Raw genomic sequence first — 23,296 nt, 5'->3', positions numbered from 1 at the left:
AAACAATGCATCAAATTTTTTATTTAAACAACAGGATATTTATAAATACAGTGTTGCCAGAAAGTTTAAGGACACCTTATAATTCTTATAAAATGCTGCTCTGGTCTAAAATGATTAGACAATGTTTTTAACTGTTGATTAACAATAGGAAAGACAATTTTTAATGCAATTTCGATATTAATATGATGACTGTTAGTCTTTACAGAGAATTTATAAGTTTTTCAAACAGAATAAAAAAATCTTACATTTTCTGTATTAAAGTTGAAAATTAATAAGTAACTATTCCTGGTGTGACTCCTCATCTTTGCTTACGTCTTAGGAAGTGAAGGCTCTATAAAGTCTAGGTAGATAATATCGTTCGCCATTTTTGTTCTTTCGTTGCTGAGCTACCATAAGAGGAATCTATTTGCCACACCGTTAAACATTATCATGTCGTAGCTCCTATGATAATAAATCAAATGCACTGTAATTCAGCAAATAATTGTGCGGCAAATAACGTCTTCGTGTGCTTTCTGCGAACACCAACGAAAGAGCCATAATGGCGGGCGATTATATTAAGTATTTATCGAGCCTTAAGAAATGAACAACGTCTTCATGAGCAAATCACAAGACGCACACGTTTAAATGTAGCCGACCTGCAACGTGATTGCTTGCCGGAAATTAGAGCGACGGGACTATAATTCGTGAATGGTTCTCAACTGTTCCTGGATAATGTAGGAGACGTTACTCTTTAAATTAGAAAAGATCAAATAATTGTAAAAAAATGTTCTTTGTGAATGTCCTAGCAGTTTCTAAGTTTTGAAGATTAAAGAAAATGGGGAAATTTTGTTATTGGTCGGTTCATCTGTAATTGTTAAATGGAGCTGCATTCCTTGGGATCACCGTGGTAGAGGGGACGCAACTGTGCAAACTTCATAACTATAACTGCCTCCATTCAACAGTTACAGATACACCGATCAATAACAAAATTTCCCCATTTTTCAAACTTCAAACCTTAGAAACTGCCAGGACATTTACCAAGAAATTCTTTTACAAATATTTGAGTAATATATCCTACATCATCCAGCAACAGTTGAGAATCGTGCACCAATTAGTTACTCATTCATTTATTTTCAACTTTAACACTGAAAATGTAAGATTTTTTATTCTGTTTGATAAACTTATAGGGCCGTATTCATAGACATTTTTAGCGCGGGTTTCCGGTGGATGATCAGCGTTTTTCGTATTCATAAACCAGTGTTAGCGATAGGATATGATCTGAATTCTGTACAAGTAACCAGTGGATAGCCGGAGCTAGCTTAGTACGCTCGTAGCGCGTGCTGCGAAATGTCTATGAATAGCACCCCTAAATTCTCTGTAAGGACTTAACAGTCATTATATAAATACCGAAACTGCACTAAAAAATTAGTATTCTATTATTAATCAACAGTTAAAAACACTCTTAGTTTCTCTAATACTTTAAGGCAAGGGCAACAATTTATAAGAATTATAAGGTGTCCCTAAACTTTCTGGCAACACTGTAAATTCTGGTACAGTATTTAGGACTTCCAAAACTAAAAAAAGATATTCCTCCCCTTCTCCCCACTAACCCACTGAAACCCTCCAGCACAAAGTGATGTAAGCACATTTAAATAGTTCCAGGCTGAAAGTGTTATTTTTAGATACAATATATATTTAGGTAACTGCAATATGCATACGTTTAGCTGAGTGTGATAGTCTTATATAGGCACTTTCATCATAAAAGCCGACTGTAATCAAAATATTACCTGTTTCTTGTATCTATGACAGTTTGAAAGGTGAGCTCTTGTTCCCGATCATCCCAAATGTCCTCTTCTCCATCATTCAATGTATGTAATTTCTGGGCACACACTTGCTTGAATAATTCAGCCTGCCTATCAAGGTCATCTTCACTTAGGCTGAAGGTCATACTTGTAAGTCGATCCACAGACGCACTGCAATCAAAACTCTTTCTTCAGACTTCAATGTGTATCTTTTTGTTATATATTTGTTCACTGTTAATTTCGAAGACATATAACACAAAAAGAAACCTCTGGTCAAATAGTTCTCCTTGGAAATAAAACTCAGACCAACAAAATAATTTTCTATAGTCTCTTTGCAAGTAAAAAAGAAAAAGAAAAAAAAGAAAAGAAATAATGGAGTACTGCGTAGGACTGGTACCTTCAAACTTGAAATGAATGTGGACAAGAGTCAGTGAGAATTTTTATTTCTACCTGTAGCACAGACTAAACTATTTTATTGAAGGGTGCCTCAAGACGGTTAATGAAGCGTTGTTAATCATAAAGTCTTAACTAGCACAATACAGAGCATTCCAGCAATAAGCACCGGTTTATTCTTCAACCGCTGGGCGGCACAGTGCTTGAGCGACCTCCAGCAACCGGGCCCTTAAACTCACAGCACTTCGCCAAATTAAAACTTACATGCATGCTTACTAACTATAATTATTATGTGTCAATCAGTTACAGAATTTTGTACTCACCCTCATGACAGTAGCTGCTGGAAGTGTTGACCATTTTGCACTATACAGAATTCTACGAAGTGACAAACAGTGAAAGTTACATACGCGTTATTTTGGGACAATTTTGTGAAGAACCGACATATTGTGGCATCCATCTGGAATGTTCTGGTCGCGTCAGGGAGTTGGGCGCGCATCTAGCGAGAAGGAAGGCGCGGGGAAATGCAAACTCCAGCTTCAGTAGGAGTTGTAGTGCGGTATGGAGCAACAGGAGAAAGCTACGGTGACGGCGCGGGGCGGAGAGACCACGAGAAACATTGAGAAGCGGATCTCTCTCGAAGATTCTGAAAGCCACGTGAATCAAAGATTCATGAACATGTGGTTTAATAAATAAAAGCGCAAGTGGCCGAGTGAATCAGTCTGGAGTTTTCAAGTGAGCAAGCAAGGAAGCCAGCCTTCGAGAGCATCTGGAGAACTGGAGTTCGACGTGCAGTGGAACTGCATCTGGAAGACTTGGGTTCGACGTGCAGTGAACTTGAGTGAGTCCATAACTGTGGCAGTGTCCACCAGGCGAGTGCGACGCAGTCCGGAAGATCAGGGTTCGACGTGCAGTGGAACCGCATCTGAAGACCGGAGTTCGATGTGCAGTGAACTCGGACAGTGAGCTAGAAGAACTAACCAAGGCAAGCGAATTGTGAACTGACAGTTTTGTTCTGCACATACTGCTTTGTGAACATTAATTGAAATTAGGAGTACATTGTTGTTCTTCTCAATAATACACGTCGTGTATTGTCACTGTCGTCATGTGGAGTGCAATAACGACAATTGTGTTGCTGTGTTGAGTGAAATACCCATTGTTGTCAGGTGAATCATTAAGAATGAAAGTCACATTGTCGTTGGGTGTGTGGTGATTAAAGAGAATAAAATTTATAAATTCATGAATGGTTAACGGGGTATTTTCAACAGGATAATGCGACAGCTCTTACTACCAATGCATCTATGATAGAGCTTAGCTGTATCTTTGAGCGAAGAATTATCAGTAGGGGGTTATGGCCAGCTCGTTCCCCAGATCTAACACCATTAGATTTTTATTTACAGGAACACTAAAAAACAGAGTATGCAAATAATCCTCGTACAATTGAATTGAAAGATAACATTCGTGACACAAACAAATCAGTACAGTGGAGCTCATGAATGTGAATGATGGTTTTTTATGGTGATGTGAACTCTGTATAGCACAAAATAGTCAACACTTCCAGGAGCTACTGTCATGAGGGTGAGTACAAAATTCTGTAATTAATATAACATATAATAATTAATGTTAAATACAACATGTTATAGTTAGTACGTATGCATATGAGTTTTAATTCAGTAAAGTGCCGAGAGTTTAAGGGCCTGGTTACTGGTGGTCACTCAAGCACCATGCTGCCCAGCGGTCAAAGAATAAACTGGTACTTATCGCTAGAACACTCTGTATTATGGACTCCCATGTGCTGCAGTCCTTGTCCATGTAATAGTTTACAAGAAAATAATTACAAAACAACTTTTTCTTTAACTGTTTAATGAACTTTATCCAAAACAATAATAAATGAAACTGTAAAAACAGCTCTAACAGTGTTTTAGTGCTTCAGGTCTTTTACTTTTTGTTTCAATTAAATCTGTCTTTCTGAAAATTATTCTTGGTGAAGATTTACAATAATCTGCCTCGACAGCAGTTTTAAATGACTGACTTGATACGACTGAATCTTCATTTTCTTCTGTGTAGTTGTCCATCACTAGCACATTCCTGTTCTTTCACACTGCTGTCTATTCCCAAACACATTACTTGAATTTTTGTCACACTACTACAGTGCATTTCATTTACTGCTTAATTACAAACTCATTCGTAATTCCTTACCCACTAGCCCATTAATACCGAGTTTCTTAAAACATGAGATAATGACTCATTAGTTACCAATCCTTAAGTTACTAATTCCATAATTTTACTACTTGGTTTCTTGAAAGTTTTGTTAACTGATAAAGGATTTAACGAATGAGGACATAATGCTACTATATTCAGGTAACTGGAATTAGTCATGCATGATACTAATTGGGAAATCTAGACATTAACACAATATTATTCACAAAATAAAAGTTACATAAAATCCAAATAACTATTAGTACTTGGTCAGTAGCCTCAAAGGATAACTCTTCTGCGTAATACATGATAAGCTGTCTTATATTCTTATTACCAAATCCGTGGCTGCAATTTTATTCAGGCAATATGTTCCTCAAACCGATTTCCATACACTCTTGGTCTATTAATGTTCATTCATCTGAAGACAAACTTATCTTGTACACATAATATTCCTGTACTACAATAATCACAATGTTGCCATCTCTAGTAACAATTATTTCCATTATATCTGGTAGGCTTCCATACTTCAATGGAAAAAGCTCAAAACTCAATGCATTCCTCGAATAGTTCTGTGCATATAAGTACTTATAATTCCTTTTACTTCTGTCCAAGGAAGTCCCATTGGGTTTAAATCACACATATTTCGAGCAATAGGGAGATATGAAGAACACGGTAACCATGGCATTTCAAAATCGTATCAATCTTCTAACATTTTCTTCTGGTTTGATTGATCCTGTAATATTGTTCAGCTGATTTTTCCTCATCTTTCAGCACGAAGCCATACTATCAGCTTTGTGTGTAACATAGGATCCTCGTCATACTTAACAATGCTGACTACAATTTCCAAAGCTTCTCAATGTATCACTACGATTTTTGGAGGGGATAGGTTAAGAGTTCGCACATGCACACATATACAATATTTTCTTTTTCTATCTCGTTTTACCTCTTCCTTTAATAGTGACTTACAATCAATGTGGTGTGAGGGGTGCATATTTTTGAACCAACATTAGGCAGGCACACACCGCGGCCTTCCAATCTATCAGCACGGCACATGGCCACAGCTGAGACAGCACCAGGATCCCATGGATGGAAGATAAATTCCTTCCACTGTCCACACCGGGAATCGAACCACGGACTACTTGGATGGTAAGTATGTATGCTAACCACAGAGCTAAAGTGACACACCATACACAATATCAATAATTAAATTAAAAATAAAAATCAAAATAAATAAATACAAATAATAATAATAATAATAATAATAATAATAATAATAATAATTATTATTATAATAATAATAATAATGACGACAATGCACATATTGCTCTCTCTCCACTGATGCTTACTACACTCAAAATCATCACTGAAAATGTTTCTAAATGGAAACAATAAATTACAGTAAAACTTCACTTATACATTTTTATGGGGATCTGAAGGAAAAAACGCGTAAGAAAAACGTTTAACTGAAATAACACTTACTCCCTCTGTCCCATAATAATTGTCCGGTACGCCGAAATGTTATTACAGTAATTACAGACGACGGGGCAAATGAGAAGTGCACGTATGAGGAGAAGCGCTGTAGATCAGTGCACAAGGTTATGCAGGACAATAACGTGATCTTATTGAGACAAGCAACACACACCACCCAGAAGATTACCGAAAGTGGGTATTGGTTTTCAACTCACCGGTATGACATTATATACAAACCAGAGTAGCAAAGCAAGCTGGAAATCGTTAGTAGAGCATACTCCTGCAGTGAGTACGTACGTTTGAACAGACATGGACATCCTGGGAACACAACTGGTGGTAGTGAGTGACAGGGGTAGCAAGAACCTTACAGACAGTGAACGGCAGGTGGTATAGAAGTTTTTGTTGAAAAACACTACAGCTGACGTAGTGAAGAAAGGTGCCATAACAGGTGCGGGCGAGAAATGCTATGCCAGTAAAAGAACAGCACGCTGCATTTGGCAAAGAGGGCGGCAATCTTTGGAAAGTGGATCCATGCTCATCACCAAATTAATCCCAGCAATAAATGCAAAATGGCCTCCTGGACTGCGCACAGGGAGAATTCAGGTGTCAGTTAAGCAGGACAATGCGCGTCCGCATATCGCTCCCAATGACCGCACCTGGATGGACGCTGCAGCAGCCAGTGGAATCACTTTGGAACTCGTGTGCCAACCGCTGAACTATCTGGATATGAATGTTTTAGATCTGGGTTACTTCCGGGCAATTCAGTCTCTCCAGCATCAGGCAGCTCCACAAACTATTGATGAGTTGATCACCGTCATTGAAACAGCTTTCTCTCAGCTCACACGCGACAAGCACAACAATGTCTTCAATACTTTGCAGTCCAATCTCATTGAAATAATGAAAGTCAATGACGGGAACAACAACAAGATTCCCCATATGCAAAAGGGGCACCTGGACCACCTCAACATCCTGCCATCTTGCTTAGAGTGTCCTCGGAACATTTACAACGAGGCTACAGTAGCACTGCAGCAATAGGTCTGTGGTTCTAGGCAAACCGTTAGAATGACAACCTTCCCGGTCTAACAGGCAGTTTTATCGTCTTTACTCGTAGGAGATTGTTTTTCTTTGTTTCACTTCTTGGTCAATTTGTACTACTCCTGGAGTTAATAAAGTTGCACTCCTAGAAGTATTTATTTTCAGCTCAATGACTAGCCAATTTTTACTGATCCTGGAGTCATAAAATTGTACAAGTAGTATTCATGTTCTTTTTTTTGGCTGAATGACTGGCCAATTTATACAGATTCCGGACTAATAATTTTTTCTTTTGCTAATTGAGTGACAATTTTGTACTGATTCTGGAGTAATACAGTTGTATTACTCATTCATGTGTTTCATTTTGCTCCTATGTAAACGCCAGTGTAAAATTATGGACATCGGACAATTATTATGGGACAAGAAATAAAAACGTACCGGACAATTATTATGGGACAGAGGGAATAATAATATCTGGAAGAGCATTTAAAGACTATGTGGCAACAACGAGTTAAGTGAATTTCGTAAGAGAAATTTAGAACTTTATAGGTACGTCATCCTTGATCTATAACACAGCACTCAAATTTATAACACATATTCTAGAAGAATAGGAGATTATCATTTCTAGGAAATCTTATATGATTAGTACAAAAGCTGGCTGGTATATTACATTATTTCAAACTCCAATCCAAAAAATTTTACAATGACTTACCTTTTCTTTCAGTGTGATCTTCATTTAGTAAAATGTGACTATTTTACAAAAAGTCAATTATTTTGGACTACTTACTTCTAAAGAATAAATCAAGTTTTCAAACTGTGACAAAACTGTTTCATAATTTGTACATCATAGTGTATCACAAAATGTTTCACTGTTTCTAAAGCAGTAATAGTCTCATTCAAGGACATTAGAATGGTGAAGGTAGACATTGGCAGCTTCGAATTTCTACGAATTTCTAAGTGGACCACATCTTAACAATGAATACATACTGTATTTTCAAGTTCTTACATTTTTACAGCAAATTTAATTTTGAATAAAACTGAGTCTGAACATATGTGTAAAAAGCGAATTAAAAAAACATTATAACCGAAATAAAATTAACATATTACATATAGGAATGTTGCCAGGTCTTCAGAAAAACCCGCATAAATGTGAAATAAAAAAAAAAAAAATAAAAAAAAAATAAAAAAAAATAAATGCGAAATGTATAAAAGAAGTTTTACTGCAGATATAAAAGACAATCTAATAGCTAGCACTGTGTCAGTTTATCATCTCACCTCACTTCTTCATCCTGAAAGTTCTAAAGACACCAGTCCTGAACAGTACTTCCATCTGACAGACGAAATTTTAAACCAACTGCTCCTTCAAATCGTCAGTTTTTCATTTTTATATGTTTATACTTAAACAGTCCCTGAACACAATTACCGAATACTATTAATTTATGGACTCATTTCCTAACTGAATGATGCTTTGAAAGTGCATTAACATGATTGTGGAAAATACAAGGTGGGTTAAAAGTCACTTTCCCCAATATCCATTCTCTGTTTTCTTTTAGTAGGTTAATTTACAACACTTTATCAACATATTAGGTTACTTAGCATCTGAATGAGATAGTGACAATGCCGTGAACTCCAGGGTCCAGCACTGAAAGTTACCCAGCATTTGCTCATATTGGGTTGAGGGAAAACCCCAGAAAAACCTCAACCAGGTAACTTGCCCTGACCAGGAATCGAACCCAGGCCACCTAACAGGAAATTTGTACCATACGTATAATGAACTGCTTAGGTTTGTTATTTGCTAACATATATTAAATGGAGTACTTCCTGAACGACTAAAATTTGTAGATTAAAAATGACAAATCCGTTCGTAATCTCAGCATGGCTAATAGAAGATTCTGCACTTCCATCACTTTGCATTACAAATTGAAACTGTTTACTTATTCAATCAATGAGCTTATTATTATAGGAGCTATATTTTCCTCTGTTCAATAACGTATATACACGTAAATAAAAAAAAAAGCAAGTCAAAATAAATAGAATGTACGTACTGCAATGTATCTTCACCATCTGTAAACTCATCATCATGGAAGCCATAATTTTCAATGAACTGTGGAGCCATCTGCTGCATCTGGTAGTCAGAGAACACCTATGAAGCAATGAAAAAAAAAAATATATATATTACATCAAAATGAGGACAGAATTATAAAAATAAGGCAGACTGGGTTCTCAATGGAAATATTTTTATAATTTCTATTCTGCCCCATTGCCTGTTAAGACTGCAACTCTAACTTCAGAGACAAGTTACCACAACGTTCTTTCAGTACCTCACAAAACTGATATTGTTTTAATAAGAAGGTTCAGACATTTAAAAGACCACTGTAATTAACACCATTCTCATGGTGCTGTCACCACTGGAGATGTTTAAAAAAATCTACACTAAAACCATCGAGTCAACACAAAAGACTTTGCTTATGATATACAGGGTGAACCGAAAGTAATATCACAGTCTACTATATACAGTCGCGAAGCTTGAGGTGATTTTTTGCATATCTCGTGATAAAGCGCTCCAAGCGGTTAGCAACCAGAAACAATAGACTGTCCACGGTCGACTTTGGATTTAGAGTGGAGTGAGTCGTATTTCCATCGAGTGCTAGGTCGTTGCGTATTTCGCATTGATGCTTGTGAAGAAAAATCCTGACATCTATTTCTTATTTTACTTCTAGATGCAAAAAGTGGTTAATAAACAGCACGGGGGAAGATCTAAAGACAAAGAATGAAGCATATATTTATAATAATATAAAGTTTTGCTCTCTTCATTTCGAAAACACACAATTTATGAATGAAAACAAAAATAAATTAATCTGGAATGCAGTTCCAACTTTATTTGATGTTTCAAATAAACCTGTTCTGTTATTACCTGCAGCTGAGAAACAAAAGCTTTGCACTAATTCTACGTCTGTATCAGCTGATTCCTTGAATAATTGTACATTTTCAGACAACTTAGGCCTACTTCTTTTTTCAAAGGATATGTTTTTAATTATAGCTGTTAATTTTGTTGTTATTTTTATTTGTTACTTTACTAGAGACGTAGAAAAAGTAAGGCTGTTACAATAAAATTTATTGATCACGTTTTATTTCAAATTCTGGTGTGATTATTATTGCTTAACCTCAACCCACCTTGTTAACTACGTAAGCCTACACTACAAGTACCGGTACACGTAAGTTACTCCCATTAATTCATATTTCCATTATTATTGTTATTATATTGTTGTAAAGGGAAATGCGAATTAATATTTATTGGTTTCATAGTTCATTATCGTTATAATCTTGAATGAGTGAAGCGATTATAGTAAATTTCAGTTCGTTTTGCACAAACAAAAATAATATTAACCTATTTCTTGCAGGTATCTTCGAGTTTATGGTGGAATTTAATATACTTCATTAAAATAATAAATGAACTTTATCCATTTAATATTTCAATAATGGAAGGAAGGTGTTAATTTTTCCAAAAGAACACGACAACGAAAGTGTAACATATTCTGTCATCTGCTAGGAGACATCTGTGATGATGAGGCGATAATCGCGATCCTAGAAGTGGGCAAATACCCATGTTTGCATTTTTACTACATATTGAGCTTCGCGACTGTATATAGTAGACTGTGGTAATATCCTTAATTTCAGAGGGTTATTCTTTGAGATATTTCAAACAAAACAGTTTGATACAATTTTGCTCATTTTTGCTTCCTTTTCGAGATAAAAATTGTTTTTGTATGAAACATTTCATAGCGTGTTTTTAGAGAGCCATTGATTTAACTCCCAATATGCTCAGTCTATTTAAGAGAGCAGGGTGTTATGATAATAAATGATTGAAAGAATTTAGATTTAGTGTCCTCCTTTAAATGTGCAGAAATTTGATCCGAAGAAATGCAACTTTCAGTTATCCAAAGAAATTTTACAATGTTGCATTTGTACCATAACTGGTATCTAAACTGGTTTTTCTCTCACCATCCTTAGCAACCTAAACAATGGCTTTATTCACAGCAGTGAACCTAAAGTTTTGAATTCACAGCAGTGAATTAAAATTTTTAAATCACTCTCTCTATGACAATCAATGCATTAGCAAAAATTAAATCCATGCATTCATTAATTTTTTATTTCTTCACAAACAACACATTACAAAGAAAAGACCTACAATTTAAAATTAAATTTAGAATACCAATAATGGATAAAATACTATCATAACTAACAGCACCAATAATGGTAGCCCTGATCACATAGGTATATCGTCGCTTTGGTGGTGAAGGGGCCTAACCCACAAAATTTTGATTTTTGACTTAAAACCATTTATGGAGTCTAAGAAATCTAAATTTTACATTCGTTAAAGGTAATATGCGATTAGTTTAAAAAATAAAGAGATATTTGAATTTTGTGAAAAGCCCTATACCACAATTAATGAGTTGTGAATAGATTTAAGTGTCTTACATCCATTCACAGTTGCATTGGAAGGAAAAATTCTGGAACTTTTGTACGGTTGTGAAGGGTCTTAATCCACCTGCAAGTGTCTTACATCCATTCACAATTTCATTTGAACAGGAATTCTCGAAAGGTTGTGAATTGTAAAGAGACATAAACCACATAAAACGCTTAAATTACCTTATTTTTAATTTCTGGAAGCTTAGGAATTTAGATTTGTGGCATCATTGTTTCATTATTTTTTGTGTACTGAGCCATCAAAATCAACTTCTAGTAAAACTGGCATAAATCCAGACTTCGAAAACAGTAGTGATGAATTATTTGGGGATATAAGTGACTATGATCCAGAAGGGGATGATGAAGAGACAACTCCTGAAGATAATTTAGAATCACCAGCACACACTGATGGACAGAAGATAACAGAACAAGTTGAGAAAAATCAGATAAGCGAGAGGAATGAAGATATAAGAGAGGACAGCAATTTAACTAAGAAAAGGAAACGAAATCCGACAAAATGGAAAATAAACTACAAATACCGGTACAGTAGAGATAGATAAAGGAGCAAGAAACCCCTACCACACAAGAAAACAGAGAGTGCGAAAAACATAATAAGGTCCCATAATATAGCCATTACCAGTAATATTCACATTACTGTCGAAGTTCTACTAAAATGAAGTACCTTGCTTCTGGCTTATCCGAAAACAGGCTATACAGTGACTGTAAAGAATAGTGTGCAGAACTGGGCATAACTCCTGAGAAGGCCAGTTATTATAAAAAAAACACCACTGAATTTAATTATGGTTTCCACAAGCCGAAAAAGGATCAATGTGATTTCTATGTGCTTTTAATAACAAAGATGAGGCAGGATAACAAGAACTTCAAGAAAAATATGGATCTGGATGTGACTAGAAAACAGGAAGCAAGTGAATATAAAATAGCTAATAAAAGAAGAGCTAAATCTAAAAATTCATTTTCCTGTTTCACAATGTATGTGTAAAAAATTCTTGTCACACCAGCGTTGAACATTGGAAAACTATATTACATACAGAAATTGACAACTTTTAATTTGACTACATATAATTTGGGTAACTCTGAGGCTGTAAATTTTATGTGGCACGAAGATCCTCAGAAATAGCAACGTGTCTTTGGGAAATTTTAAGAAATCTTCATCCAGCAGTACAAGAAGCAACTATCTATTCGGATACAGCATCAGAACAAAACCGTAACCATATAAATGTGGCTATGTTCCTGCGTGCTGTAACGATGTTACCTATCAACGTGATTAACCAAAAATTTATGGACTTTGGTCATTCTGAAATGGAATGTGATAGTATCTATTCTGCCATTAAAGGTAGAGGAGACAAGATTGATATTTTTACCCCAGATAGATGGTATACTATTGGCCAAACAGCCAAAATGCAAAACCCTTTCTATAGGGTAGTTGAAATGGACTTCGCTGATTTCTTTGATTTTAAGAGCTTTTCTGCTCGACTGATAACTAATAAGAACAAGTATGAGGATGCAGGGACACTAAACTGGTTGAAGGTAAAATAGTTTCAATACAGAAAAGGAAATTCAACCCGCATATTTTTCAAGAAAGATTGAGTAACCTAGAATTTCGAACCATCACAGTGACAAAAGATACCTAAACGAAGAGAAACAGATTTTCTTACTACTGATAACAGCATGCTCTACTCAGATACAGTAACGTCATCAGAAGAAGATGACTTAAACATAATTAATGCTTTGTATCATTTGTTCAATGTAGTATTAATCCTTTCACGCCTGTGTACATCACTTTTTCAAAAGAAGTTTGTCTGAATTTAAAAAATATAGTATCTAGGCCTATAGTTTAAGTGTAAATACTTAATTTGGAAACATTTCTATACTACCTGAAGATATTTGAGATTAATTTATTTTTGGGCCTTAAATGAGGTTGAGGATACCTTGAATAATTACTTAGAATAGTTTTTTGTCTTGTGCTGCAAATAAAAATTGATGCCAGAAAGGATTAATACACTGATTTTTCTGTAATTGATAATATTTTAAATAAAATACATGTCTTTAGCATCATCTACAATACTTTTGTTTCATATTATCAGATTTGGGTTATGTCCTTTCATCATTTTAAGTTAGATAATTCCTCATTAATAAATATGGTGAAAGGTTCTAAGCCACATTATAAAATATAAATTTGATATTAATATATTTTAATTAAATGAAACATGGTATAGCATTCTTCTTAATTGTATGAGAACATAAAATCCATTTCAATTTCGAATATACTCTCACAATGTTAAATAATGTAGTTTTTCTGATTGCACAAAAATTTCAAATCGCTTATCTCGAAACTTGCTCACTGTGGAATAGAACCATTCACTACCAAAGCGACGATATATCAGATTGGCCATTCCCATGTTATGAAATGGCAATAATTGAATAATTTCGAGGGTAAAATTGTTCCGGGGCCAGGCATCAAACCCAGAACTTTTGGTTAAATGTACCAAAGCTCTATCAACTGAGCTACCCGGGAACTCTACCCGACACCGATCCAATTTTTTCCCTCTATATCCACAGACCTCAAAGTGGGCTGACAACCGTCAAGCAACCAACATTGAGTGCACACTAACTCTGTGTGACTTAAGTTGTGGTTTTCTGTTAATGAACAATAACGTGTATTATGCAAATCAAGTTTTCAGGTATAACTCACTGTAAAGTTGATTTGAATTATTTCGAGGGAAAAATTGTTCCGGGGCCAGGCATCGAACCTGGGACCTTTGGTTAAACATACCAAAGCTCTACCAACTGAGCTACCTGGGAACTCTACCAGACACCGATCCAATTTTTTTCCTCTTTATCCATAGACCTCAAAGTGAGCTGACAACTGTCAAGCAACCAACACTGAGTGCATACTAACTCTGTGTGAATTCAGTTGTGGTTTTCTGTTAACGAATAGCGACTTGTATTATGCAAATCAATCTTTCAGGTATAACTCCCTGCAAAGTTCATTTGAATAATTTCAAGGGAAAAATTATTCAAACCAACTTTACAGGGAGTTATACCTGAAAGCTTGATTTGCATAGCAATAATTATTAGTGAAAATATAATTGTAATCAATATTGTTTTTACGGATATGAAGAATATTTCATCTGATAACACAAAATCAGAACAACCACTGGAGCCTCCACCATTGAAAAGGCATTTTTCGGCAATGACTGCTAGATGAAAGTGCAGTTGCTCAAAGCAATTCTGTTAAGAGTAATAACATGACTTCTTTTGCAGTTGCTAGATGGCAGCATGGTTAAATTGAAAGTTCATTAGCTGATCAGTCTGTTACGTGATCTGGGATGATAGTTAGGATAGTGTTGTTCTAAACCAGACGTCTCAATAGGGCCTTCTCAGAGCATTTCCTCCTCTTTCTCTTTTTCAATGTAAGAGTGAAACAAGATGTAGGAGCAGTTCGTGTATCTCCGGATGACGTCATTGACCGCGACGTTTGAATAGACATCTGCAACCGCTACGATGTAACAGTCAGTCATTGTGTCCATCTACGAGGAAAGAATGTTCTTATTACCGCAAATGTATGAAGAAATAAAAGATTTCATAAGGAAAGCGAAATTGTGGGAGACGCAAGTTTCAGTGGGTACCACTTTATTAATCCAAAATTGTTACCTGATTTGAATCAAGACCAGTGTAACAAATATAATGAAATACTGAAGGACTTGAGAAAAGAATTTCAGACCAGATTTAAGATTTGAATAGTTCTAATTTAAAATAATTGCTTGTGAATTTCTAAGATGTTTAGGTTATTTTTAATTATTGAAAACATTACGAAATATATTATTTAACTATTATTGTAATTAATATATTAATATTAGCGTAACGTAAGAATACTTACTTTAACAACCAACAAGTTTAATTGTAATTTTATTATTATTATTTAATTGAATTTTATTTTATTAAATATAGTATAAACTTAAAAAAAGAGCGATACCAAGAACCTTTACTAGAAATGAAATATTGTTATTGTTTGGTCAACTGTCTGAAGACAGGTCTGAACCTCACAAGTGATACCAACAAGGCACCACTTATGAGTCAACTAGGCCAGGAGATAATGGAGTAAGGTGGCCAGTTCCTTGTGCTTAAATAATTACGTAACATGTATGGTTCTTCGTGCTTCAGATGTCTTCTTTTTACTCATTGATAGTATATAATTAGAAAATAAATGTATTATTATTATTATTATTGCAAACTACTTAAGAAATTCCTTCCGAAAACAACCGTCTATTGTGACAGTGCAGCTTTGTGGCATTTCTTCCGCGACAGTTACAACTTAGCTCGCTCATGCTTGTAACATTAATCAGCGATCGGCTATCTTCGGGTACTGCGCTTATCTCTTCAGCTGATTACGTTATTTACACTCGCTCTCTGTGACAACTTTTATGCGTTGGCCTTGAGACGCCTGTTCTGAACTGTCGAAATATTGTACGGAACACGAGAGTAAACAGATTTTATGTGTTTGTGGAAATTATCACCCAAGACGCATTAAATCTAATTTTCCTATCTTACACTATAAATTACTAATTTTTTTTGTCTTCACGCTTTTATTATGTAGTGATGGAAGGTTATATGTAGGGGGCGGATGTTGATGACCTAAAATCTACTTAAAATGATCATTAAAATGCCCTTAAACTAATGGAAAAATGACATAAAATTAAAAGAAAACAACATTTAAATATTATTCACCGTACTCGCACCACAACTTCTTAAAAATTAATCACCTTGTTTCAATGACTGCCCTGCAAATCTCGGAGAGAGAGGAGGCAACTTCCTGGAATTTAGCTAAGATAAAGGAAAAGAACATACAACAAAAAGAAAGTTTTAAGGGGAAACTATAGATTTTAATGAGGGTGTACAATGTGTTTCAATAAGGGGTGGTCCATGTCAGTGCCTTCATTCTGTCTCCTCCTTCCGTGCTCCACTTTTGTTACCAGATCTTCCAGATGGGGAGTGTAAATGACAAAACAAATTGTGCGCGAAGCATGCATTCTTGCAATCTTTGTGTTAAAAATACTGTCTACCACAGTAGACATCTCTTCCGAATCATGTTGAGGACACAATGTCCTGTTCAGGACATGGTGAAAGTATCTTCCCTTCTAAACATAAATTCTAAAGACAACCTCATACCGACAAAAGAATAGTAGCGGTCAAAGTCGTCACTTAAACTATGCTGCTGTCAAGCATTTTATATTATTTCTGTTGTGTGAAGTGAAGCCTTCAGTGGAATGAGGGATGGACTTTAAGAGTTTGTTCCAAACTATAAAACTCAAACTTCGCTGTTATTCACTTATTCAGTACGTAATTACTACTGACCTATTTGGTAAAGTAAAATGCATTCCAAATAATCTAAAAATTCTTCAGAGTATTAAAAACGAACAAAAAATACCGAAAAAAAATATAAAAATGACCTATTAGTTCAAAAACGTCAAAAAAATGCAATATAAGAAATTACTTTTTTATGTTGATATTAACACAGAAAGGATTTCTATATTAATAGACATCATCCTAATGTGAAAAATACGAAGATGACTTTCCATCAACATCCACCCCCTAGTTATATGGGTACGCATAAAATCCTCCATCACTGTGACATATAGAGCAAATAGGAAAATAATGGTTAACATAATGATAAATAAAGAATTAATAGCATTTATTTGAAACTCAAAGCATTTTAAATAGGTACTTAAGTGTTGTCATATTCTCTGTAATTTATGATCATTCTATAGATGGTAACGGCAGATTATGAACTGAACTACATCTAATCTGCCATGACCATGCTATTGGAATGATGAAATAAATTTAATAATAATAATAGCAGCAAAAAAATCGAGAGCCAGCTGTATTATTAGTACGGCAAAACTAAACTACATTCAAAATTAAAACAGCTACACACCAACAGGGATCTTCAAGCAAGGATAAGGATCCACTCCATAAAACTGCAATACATACTACCTGCTGTAACGCTGGGTCCTGAGAGAATGGAATGTCTCTATATTCCGCATCATCATCCTCGGAACTGGAGTGAACAGGATGTGCACCACCCTACAACAAAATTACGTGTTATACAGTTACATCCGACAGTGCATGCTTTATACGAGATAATCCGTGGTAAGAATAAACATGAGTGTATAGTATATATTGGACTTTTTTTAGTATATACTCTTGTTAGTAAGAATAAAAACATTTGAGTTCCTACTCATTTTTGATTACATACTCATAACATGGAAGCATAGTAGAATATACTCAAGTGTCCATCTTGTACACAATATATACTCATGCTTGATAAGAATAAAAGCTAGTATATTCTCATATTTATAAGTTCGTTCTCATGTTATTCTGAGTATGGTTTGTAGCAGGCTCAATTATGAGTATTTGTTGATTTGCGTTCTGTTTAAAGTTAAATAAAAAAAAAAAAAAATGGCAGAATTTATGAACGATGTAGTACCTCACGGAAAAATATACAAAAAGACAACTTCAGAAGCCTTTAACGCTTCACAAAAGTGAATGTGAAAAAGGTTAAACACGTATTTGTTATTCATAAAAAAACATAACCTATAAAAGTATGAATGGCTATCAAATTATAAGGTTAGACTGTATTGTTAAACATAATTAACAATTACAGTTTATTTTGTAAAATTTCAATTGCAAAATGCAATTACTTGTAACTTTAAATTATATATATATATAACTCTCCATAATAAAAAATAGAATAGCATAACTGGAATTCTAGAAATGGATTGTAATCTCTATCCAACATCCCGTAATGGCGATTTCCCAGTACTATTTTCTTGTTTCCTGTTTATTAACGTCACTTATCTTATTCTCTCTCTCTTTCATGTTTATTTATTTATTTATTCATTCATTTATTTGTTTATTTAATTTATTTATTTAATTAATTTGTGTATTTATTTACTTATTTGTTTATTTATTTATTTACATATTTATTTATTTACTTGTTTCTTTATAAAAACCAAAAAACAAACCACTACAGCATGCGGATAGTATGAAAGTCTATAAAAAAAAAACTGAGCATCACGACACAATGTGGTCAAAGAGGATAGGTAACACGAGTACATACTAACTTTTAAACAATCAAGAAGGCTGTAGAGATGAATATATATTCGCATCAGGTAGAATGTCTTTATTCTTACGAATATGAGTATGTTCTAGTGGTTACGAGTATATAATCACAGGAAGTGCTCATACTCATAAGTATAAACCTTGAGAAAGTACTTACGCTTTATTCTTACTACCCAATGCATGCTAATGACTTTTGTATTATTTCACAATTAGTTTTCTAAACATTATGCACAAGCATACACAACTTACCAAACATATCTGATGCGTTTTATTTGTCTCTGCTAGTGTGTTAGCTACAAATGCTTCCCATGCAGCCACAGTATCTGCTGCCACATGCTCCTTGATAAAAGATCCGAGAGGACCTTTCTCTGCCTGTTGTGCTATATGGTTTGCTATCTTTATTAGATGACCCATGTAACCTTTCCGGAGGCCGCCAGTTTTAGCTCTATTAAAAACAACACAGAAGTTTATATTAATACTAGTGGCTTGTACAGCAAATGCTGCAAACTAAGTTCATCAGACGTTCAAATAAACATTTTTCAGATTTATTTTCAATGAAGAATCCCAGACATTCTGAAAGTTATTTGCTTCCATAATAATGAAAGATACTTTCTCTCTCGAGTCAATACTGAAGAGAACCACGCATATAAAATATTTCTACACCACACCGCAATTAAATATATGAGAAAGACCCAACCGCACTTGATTAATAAGTAATAACTATAAAAATATTTGATTTTTAATAATATTATCTTACGCAAGTTTTATAGCTTTCAGTAACATATACTATATATACTATATAGCCGCCACTCAGTAAAATATAGAAATCAAAATCTAATTTAAGATATTCTCTACATCTACTTATATAACCCCAAAACGTTTCACTTTCATATCATCAATATAGTATTAATATGTATAATTAATGAAAAATAGTCAAATCACGGCATTAACTACAATAATATTTCATTTCTAATGGTAATAATGTCATCACACCACCTCAAGTTTTGTAGTTTTTAATATTCAATACACAGCTGTACCCAGAAAATTACACACCACAAAATCGAACCTGTAAATCATTTTTAGTAAGTTAAGTTTTAATAACCAATTTAATTTGAGCTCTAAATATGTCAGCATTCTTGCAGATCATGGCCTTCGTGTAATATTGTTTACTGTAGTGTGTGTTTTGTTTTATTCTGAAATGCAATTAGCTAGTTCTCAAAACTGACGACAGATGGATTTTGGAAAATAGGAAAATTATGTTGAAAAATTCACATTTCACTGAAAACTACTATTTTTCTGAAAAACTTTGAGTTCCAAGCTTCAAAATGAGGGGTCATTTATTAAAAATCCATTCAGCCGTTTTCCCGTAATTTCCATTACCAGTTCAAATTATATATATAGATATCATATATCGAAAAAAAAAAAAAAGATAAATTTACCCCTAAGAATAAAGTAATTAGTGACCAGCCTTATGGTCTGGTGGTCAGAGCTTCTGACTACAGTTCATGACGTCTCAGGTTCGATTTCCGATTAGAACACAGAAACTTTTCCTTAAAGGGAATTGTTTTTGTGTTCATGGTCTGGAAATAAGGTTAGGTTTAGATTTAAGACCTCTCTTGACTTCATATTCATAATCATCCTATCATAATATCATCGGGGCAGCATAACTCCACCTTCCAGGCATCCCAAATTCAGAAGTGGGTTACAAATAAGTCATTGCCAGGAGAGAACACCAGAAATGTCGAATGACAACCTGGTGGCATTGGTTAAAAAAATAAAGTGATTAGCTGGATTCTAATACCAAGCATTTGATAACTAGGTCATTGCTTCTTCTCAGGTGGTCTAATTGAGAACCATACTTTCACATTTGCAACATAGATCACCACCAAACAACCAATAAGTAACGAAACAAAACTTAAAATATAAAATTCACTGAAATTCATATATCTTCGCACTTTCATGACAAGATACAATTACTTACTGTTGAACTTCGTTATCATCCCATGCATCTAATACCCTCTGTATTAATTTGCACTTTAGAAAAATCTGAAATGAAAAGATACAAATCTCATCAATAATTATCCCACGAGAATGAATAAAATTTCCATCAGAAAAAAAATACTTACATTTTTTAACAGTACTCTTTCACTTGTTTCACTGGCCACACAGAGACTTAATTCCGAATTTAGAGCAAATGCTATACATTGCTCCACTTGCGAATGTAGGAAGTTGTTCCATGTATATTTAAAAAACAAGTCCTGCAACAAGGAAAATAAAGTAAATAAATGAACTGTACCATCAGTTAACTATTGCAATTGTATATTTATTTACTCTCAGAAGGAAAAAAATGCATTGTTCGTTATTACGATTATTTATGGAAAATTTACCAATAAAACTTCAATTGTGCCTAAATTGGCTAATTCTCTATTTATTTCTGCATTGTTTGTAGCAACTAATGCTGCAAACAGTTTTGCTACTTGTAGTCTCGTGTTACCAAATGGTGGATCTAATGTCCCAGCTGTTGTCTTCACGGGTGGTTTCTGAAAAAAAAAAAAAAATGAATCGGGTATTATAAATAATGAAAGTTAAGAAAGGAATGCCTGTCTTATTTACAACTAAGTTCTTAATTGTAATACATTAAATTCACCTTTAAACTTAAAATGGTATTGTTACAAATCTGTTTACTGTAAGAGCATATGGAGACAGAAATATAAAAATTAAATTAAACTAAGAAAAAGGAAAAAAAAAAAAGTGAGAAAGAAAGAGATGCACAGAGAGAGAGAGAGAGAGAGAGAGAGAGAGAGAGAGAGAGAGAGAGAGAGAGAGAGAGAAAGAAAAGGGGAAAGAGGAAGAATAAATTTTATTCCTCAAAATATTAAATCAACCAAATTGATCGTTAAAAGATGAGATGTGTAAAATTTTGGCCATTTTTGATTAAGAAATAGCATTTTTTAAAATTAATCAGCAATCTCTTATTCATACATTGATCGAGTTTTAGTGCTCTGCAGCTCTTAAAAATTTACGTCATATTTAATTGACTGCGCTCCTTAAATTTCACTATTTGAATTGCATGCTAACTTTAAACACAGTTTTCTCACACATTTTTTTCAGCACTTATCCTACAGTTCAAAGTGTAAAGGCCATGAAGAAAAAGTATTTTTCGAGTGATTGCATTTCTTCATACGGAAACAATTGGCTTCAATGACCTCTTAAGATTTCTTTGTGAACTGAAAGTCTAGAAGTTTAGTCTGACCATGTCTGGACGGATAATCATCCAATTTAGACGTACCTCCTGGAGGTAAGTTTATCAGATAAATATTTGCGTGTATGGGGCCCTCTTTATATCTGAGATCAAGGCACTTACATGAGGAGGATCTAGTAACAGATTGTGGAAATCCTTAAGACGAGGCAAGACGGCTGATGCTGTACTTAAAACCACTTTTGAGGGCTGCTCATTTTCTGCACTTCCTGCTATTTCCTCACCCTGACCACCACCACCGCCACCGCCAACACCAACACCTCCTCCTCCATATATGTTACTGGAATCAGCGCTCGGAACACTGTTTTAAAAGGAAAAACAGATATAGAAGACAAATAAACAATGAACTTAAAACAGAAGTGATGCATTCCTCAAGTTTTTTACATACCAACAGAAAACCTAATAGTTTAGTGAAATCCATACAAAGCTTCAGGGACTGAAAACAGTAATCCCCTCCCGAGTTCATCATCTATACTAATAATAAATCTGTAGCCGAAATTTTTCTGGTAATTTTTGATTTTCCAAAAATAATTGGTCCTAACATATACAATTAACCATCCTGAAACCGAAAATCGCTTTTTTGAAATTTTTGTTTGTATGTCTGTCTGTCTGTATGTTTGTTACCTTTTCACGCGATAATGGCTGAACGGATTTCGATGAAAATTGGAATATAAATTAAGTTCGTTGTAACTTAGATTATAGGCTATATGGCATTCAAAATACATTATTTGAAAGGGGGGTTATAAGGGGGACTGAATTAAATAAATCGAAATATCTCGCTTATTATTGATTTTTGTGAAAAATGTTACATAACAAAAGTTTCTTTAAAAATAATTTGCGATAAGTTTAATTCCTTGAAAAATTTTGATAGGACTGATATTTAATGAGATAAATGAGTTTTAAAATTAAAATAACTGCCATCTAAGGCCGTATAATGAAATAAAAAACAAATGACTTCGTCTATAAGGGGCCTTGGACAGCAACAATCGAAAGCTATGAAAGATAGCCTACAGAGAATTTTTCTGTGTTTGTATGAAGTAATATCAGAAGCTAAATTAACCGATTTGTATAATTAATTATTATTTCACCATTGGAAAGTGTAGTATCTCTAGATGGACATAATGTTATAATGTTATTACAGTAACTTCTGATATAATATAATATAATATAATATAATATAATATAATATAATATAATATAATATAATATAATATAATATAATATAATATAAGTTATTTGAAGGATTCACAACCATAGTGGGCCAAGCGCCATTTACTGAATACGTAGAAAACAAGGGTTAAAATTAAGTTATTACCATAATTCAATGGAAACCTATAACAAGTAAAATAAAATATACACATTAAATCTAAATGATGTCAATGTTCATTAAACTATGGTTGCATGTAATAAAAATTAAGAAACATGTTAAAGGAATTGTCATTGCACCAAATGAGTGTCTCTGGACCAAAATGATCGCATTTTAATTATTTGGATACAATTTAAATTAAGTAACATATTAAATGATTTATCCTTCTATCAAACACGAATGTTCCCT

The 23,296-nt window shown here is 34.2% G+C and overlaps 1 protein-coding gene across 6 annotated transcripts in view; it reads right to left on the bottom strand.

The window, feature by feature from the left end:
* Window positions 1–23,296, bottom strand: part of fmt (phosphatase 6 regulatory subunit 1-like protein fmt) — an 80,987-nt gene that overhangs the window by 20,479 nt on the left and 37,212 nt on the right. For 4 of the 6 annotated variants that reach the window (XM_069849088.1, XM_069849087.1, XM_069849093.1 and 1 more), the window contains 8 exons: window positions 21,847–22,042; window positions 20,870–21,022; window positions 20,609–20,740; window positions 20,464–20,528; window positions 18,732–18,927; window positions 17,352–17,444; window positions 8,918–9,015; window positions 1,767–1,952 (listed from right to left, as the gene is read on the bottom strand). In XM_069849088.1, the coding sequence (XP_069705189.1) occupies window positions 1,767–1,952; window positions 8,918–9,015; window positions 17,352–17,444; window positions 18,732–18,927; window positions 20,464–20,528; window positions 20,609–20,740; window positions 20,870–21,022; window positions 21,847–22,042 (1,119 nt within the window). The remainder of the gene's footprint in view (window positions 1–1,766; window positions 1,953–8,917; window positions 9,016–17,351; window positions 17,445–18,731; window positions 18,928–20,463; window positions 20,529–20,608; window positions 20,741–20,869; window positions 21,023–21,846; window positions 22,043–23,296) is intronic. The other 2 variants (XM_069849089.1, XM_069849092.1) reach the window with 1 other exon arrangement.

This window comes from Periplaneta americana, chromosome 16, assembly GCF_040183065.1.
Source record: "Periplaneta americana isolate PAMFEO1 chromosome 16, P.americana_PAMFEO1_priV1, whole genome shotgun sequence".
In the NCBI taxonomy this organism is placed as follows: Eukaryota; Metazoa; Arthropoda; class Insecta; order Blattodea; family Blattidae; genus Periplaneta; species Periplaneta americana.
Note: the sequence above shows the minus strand (reverse complement) of the source record. Positions and strands in the feature narration are given on the sequence as shown.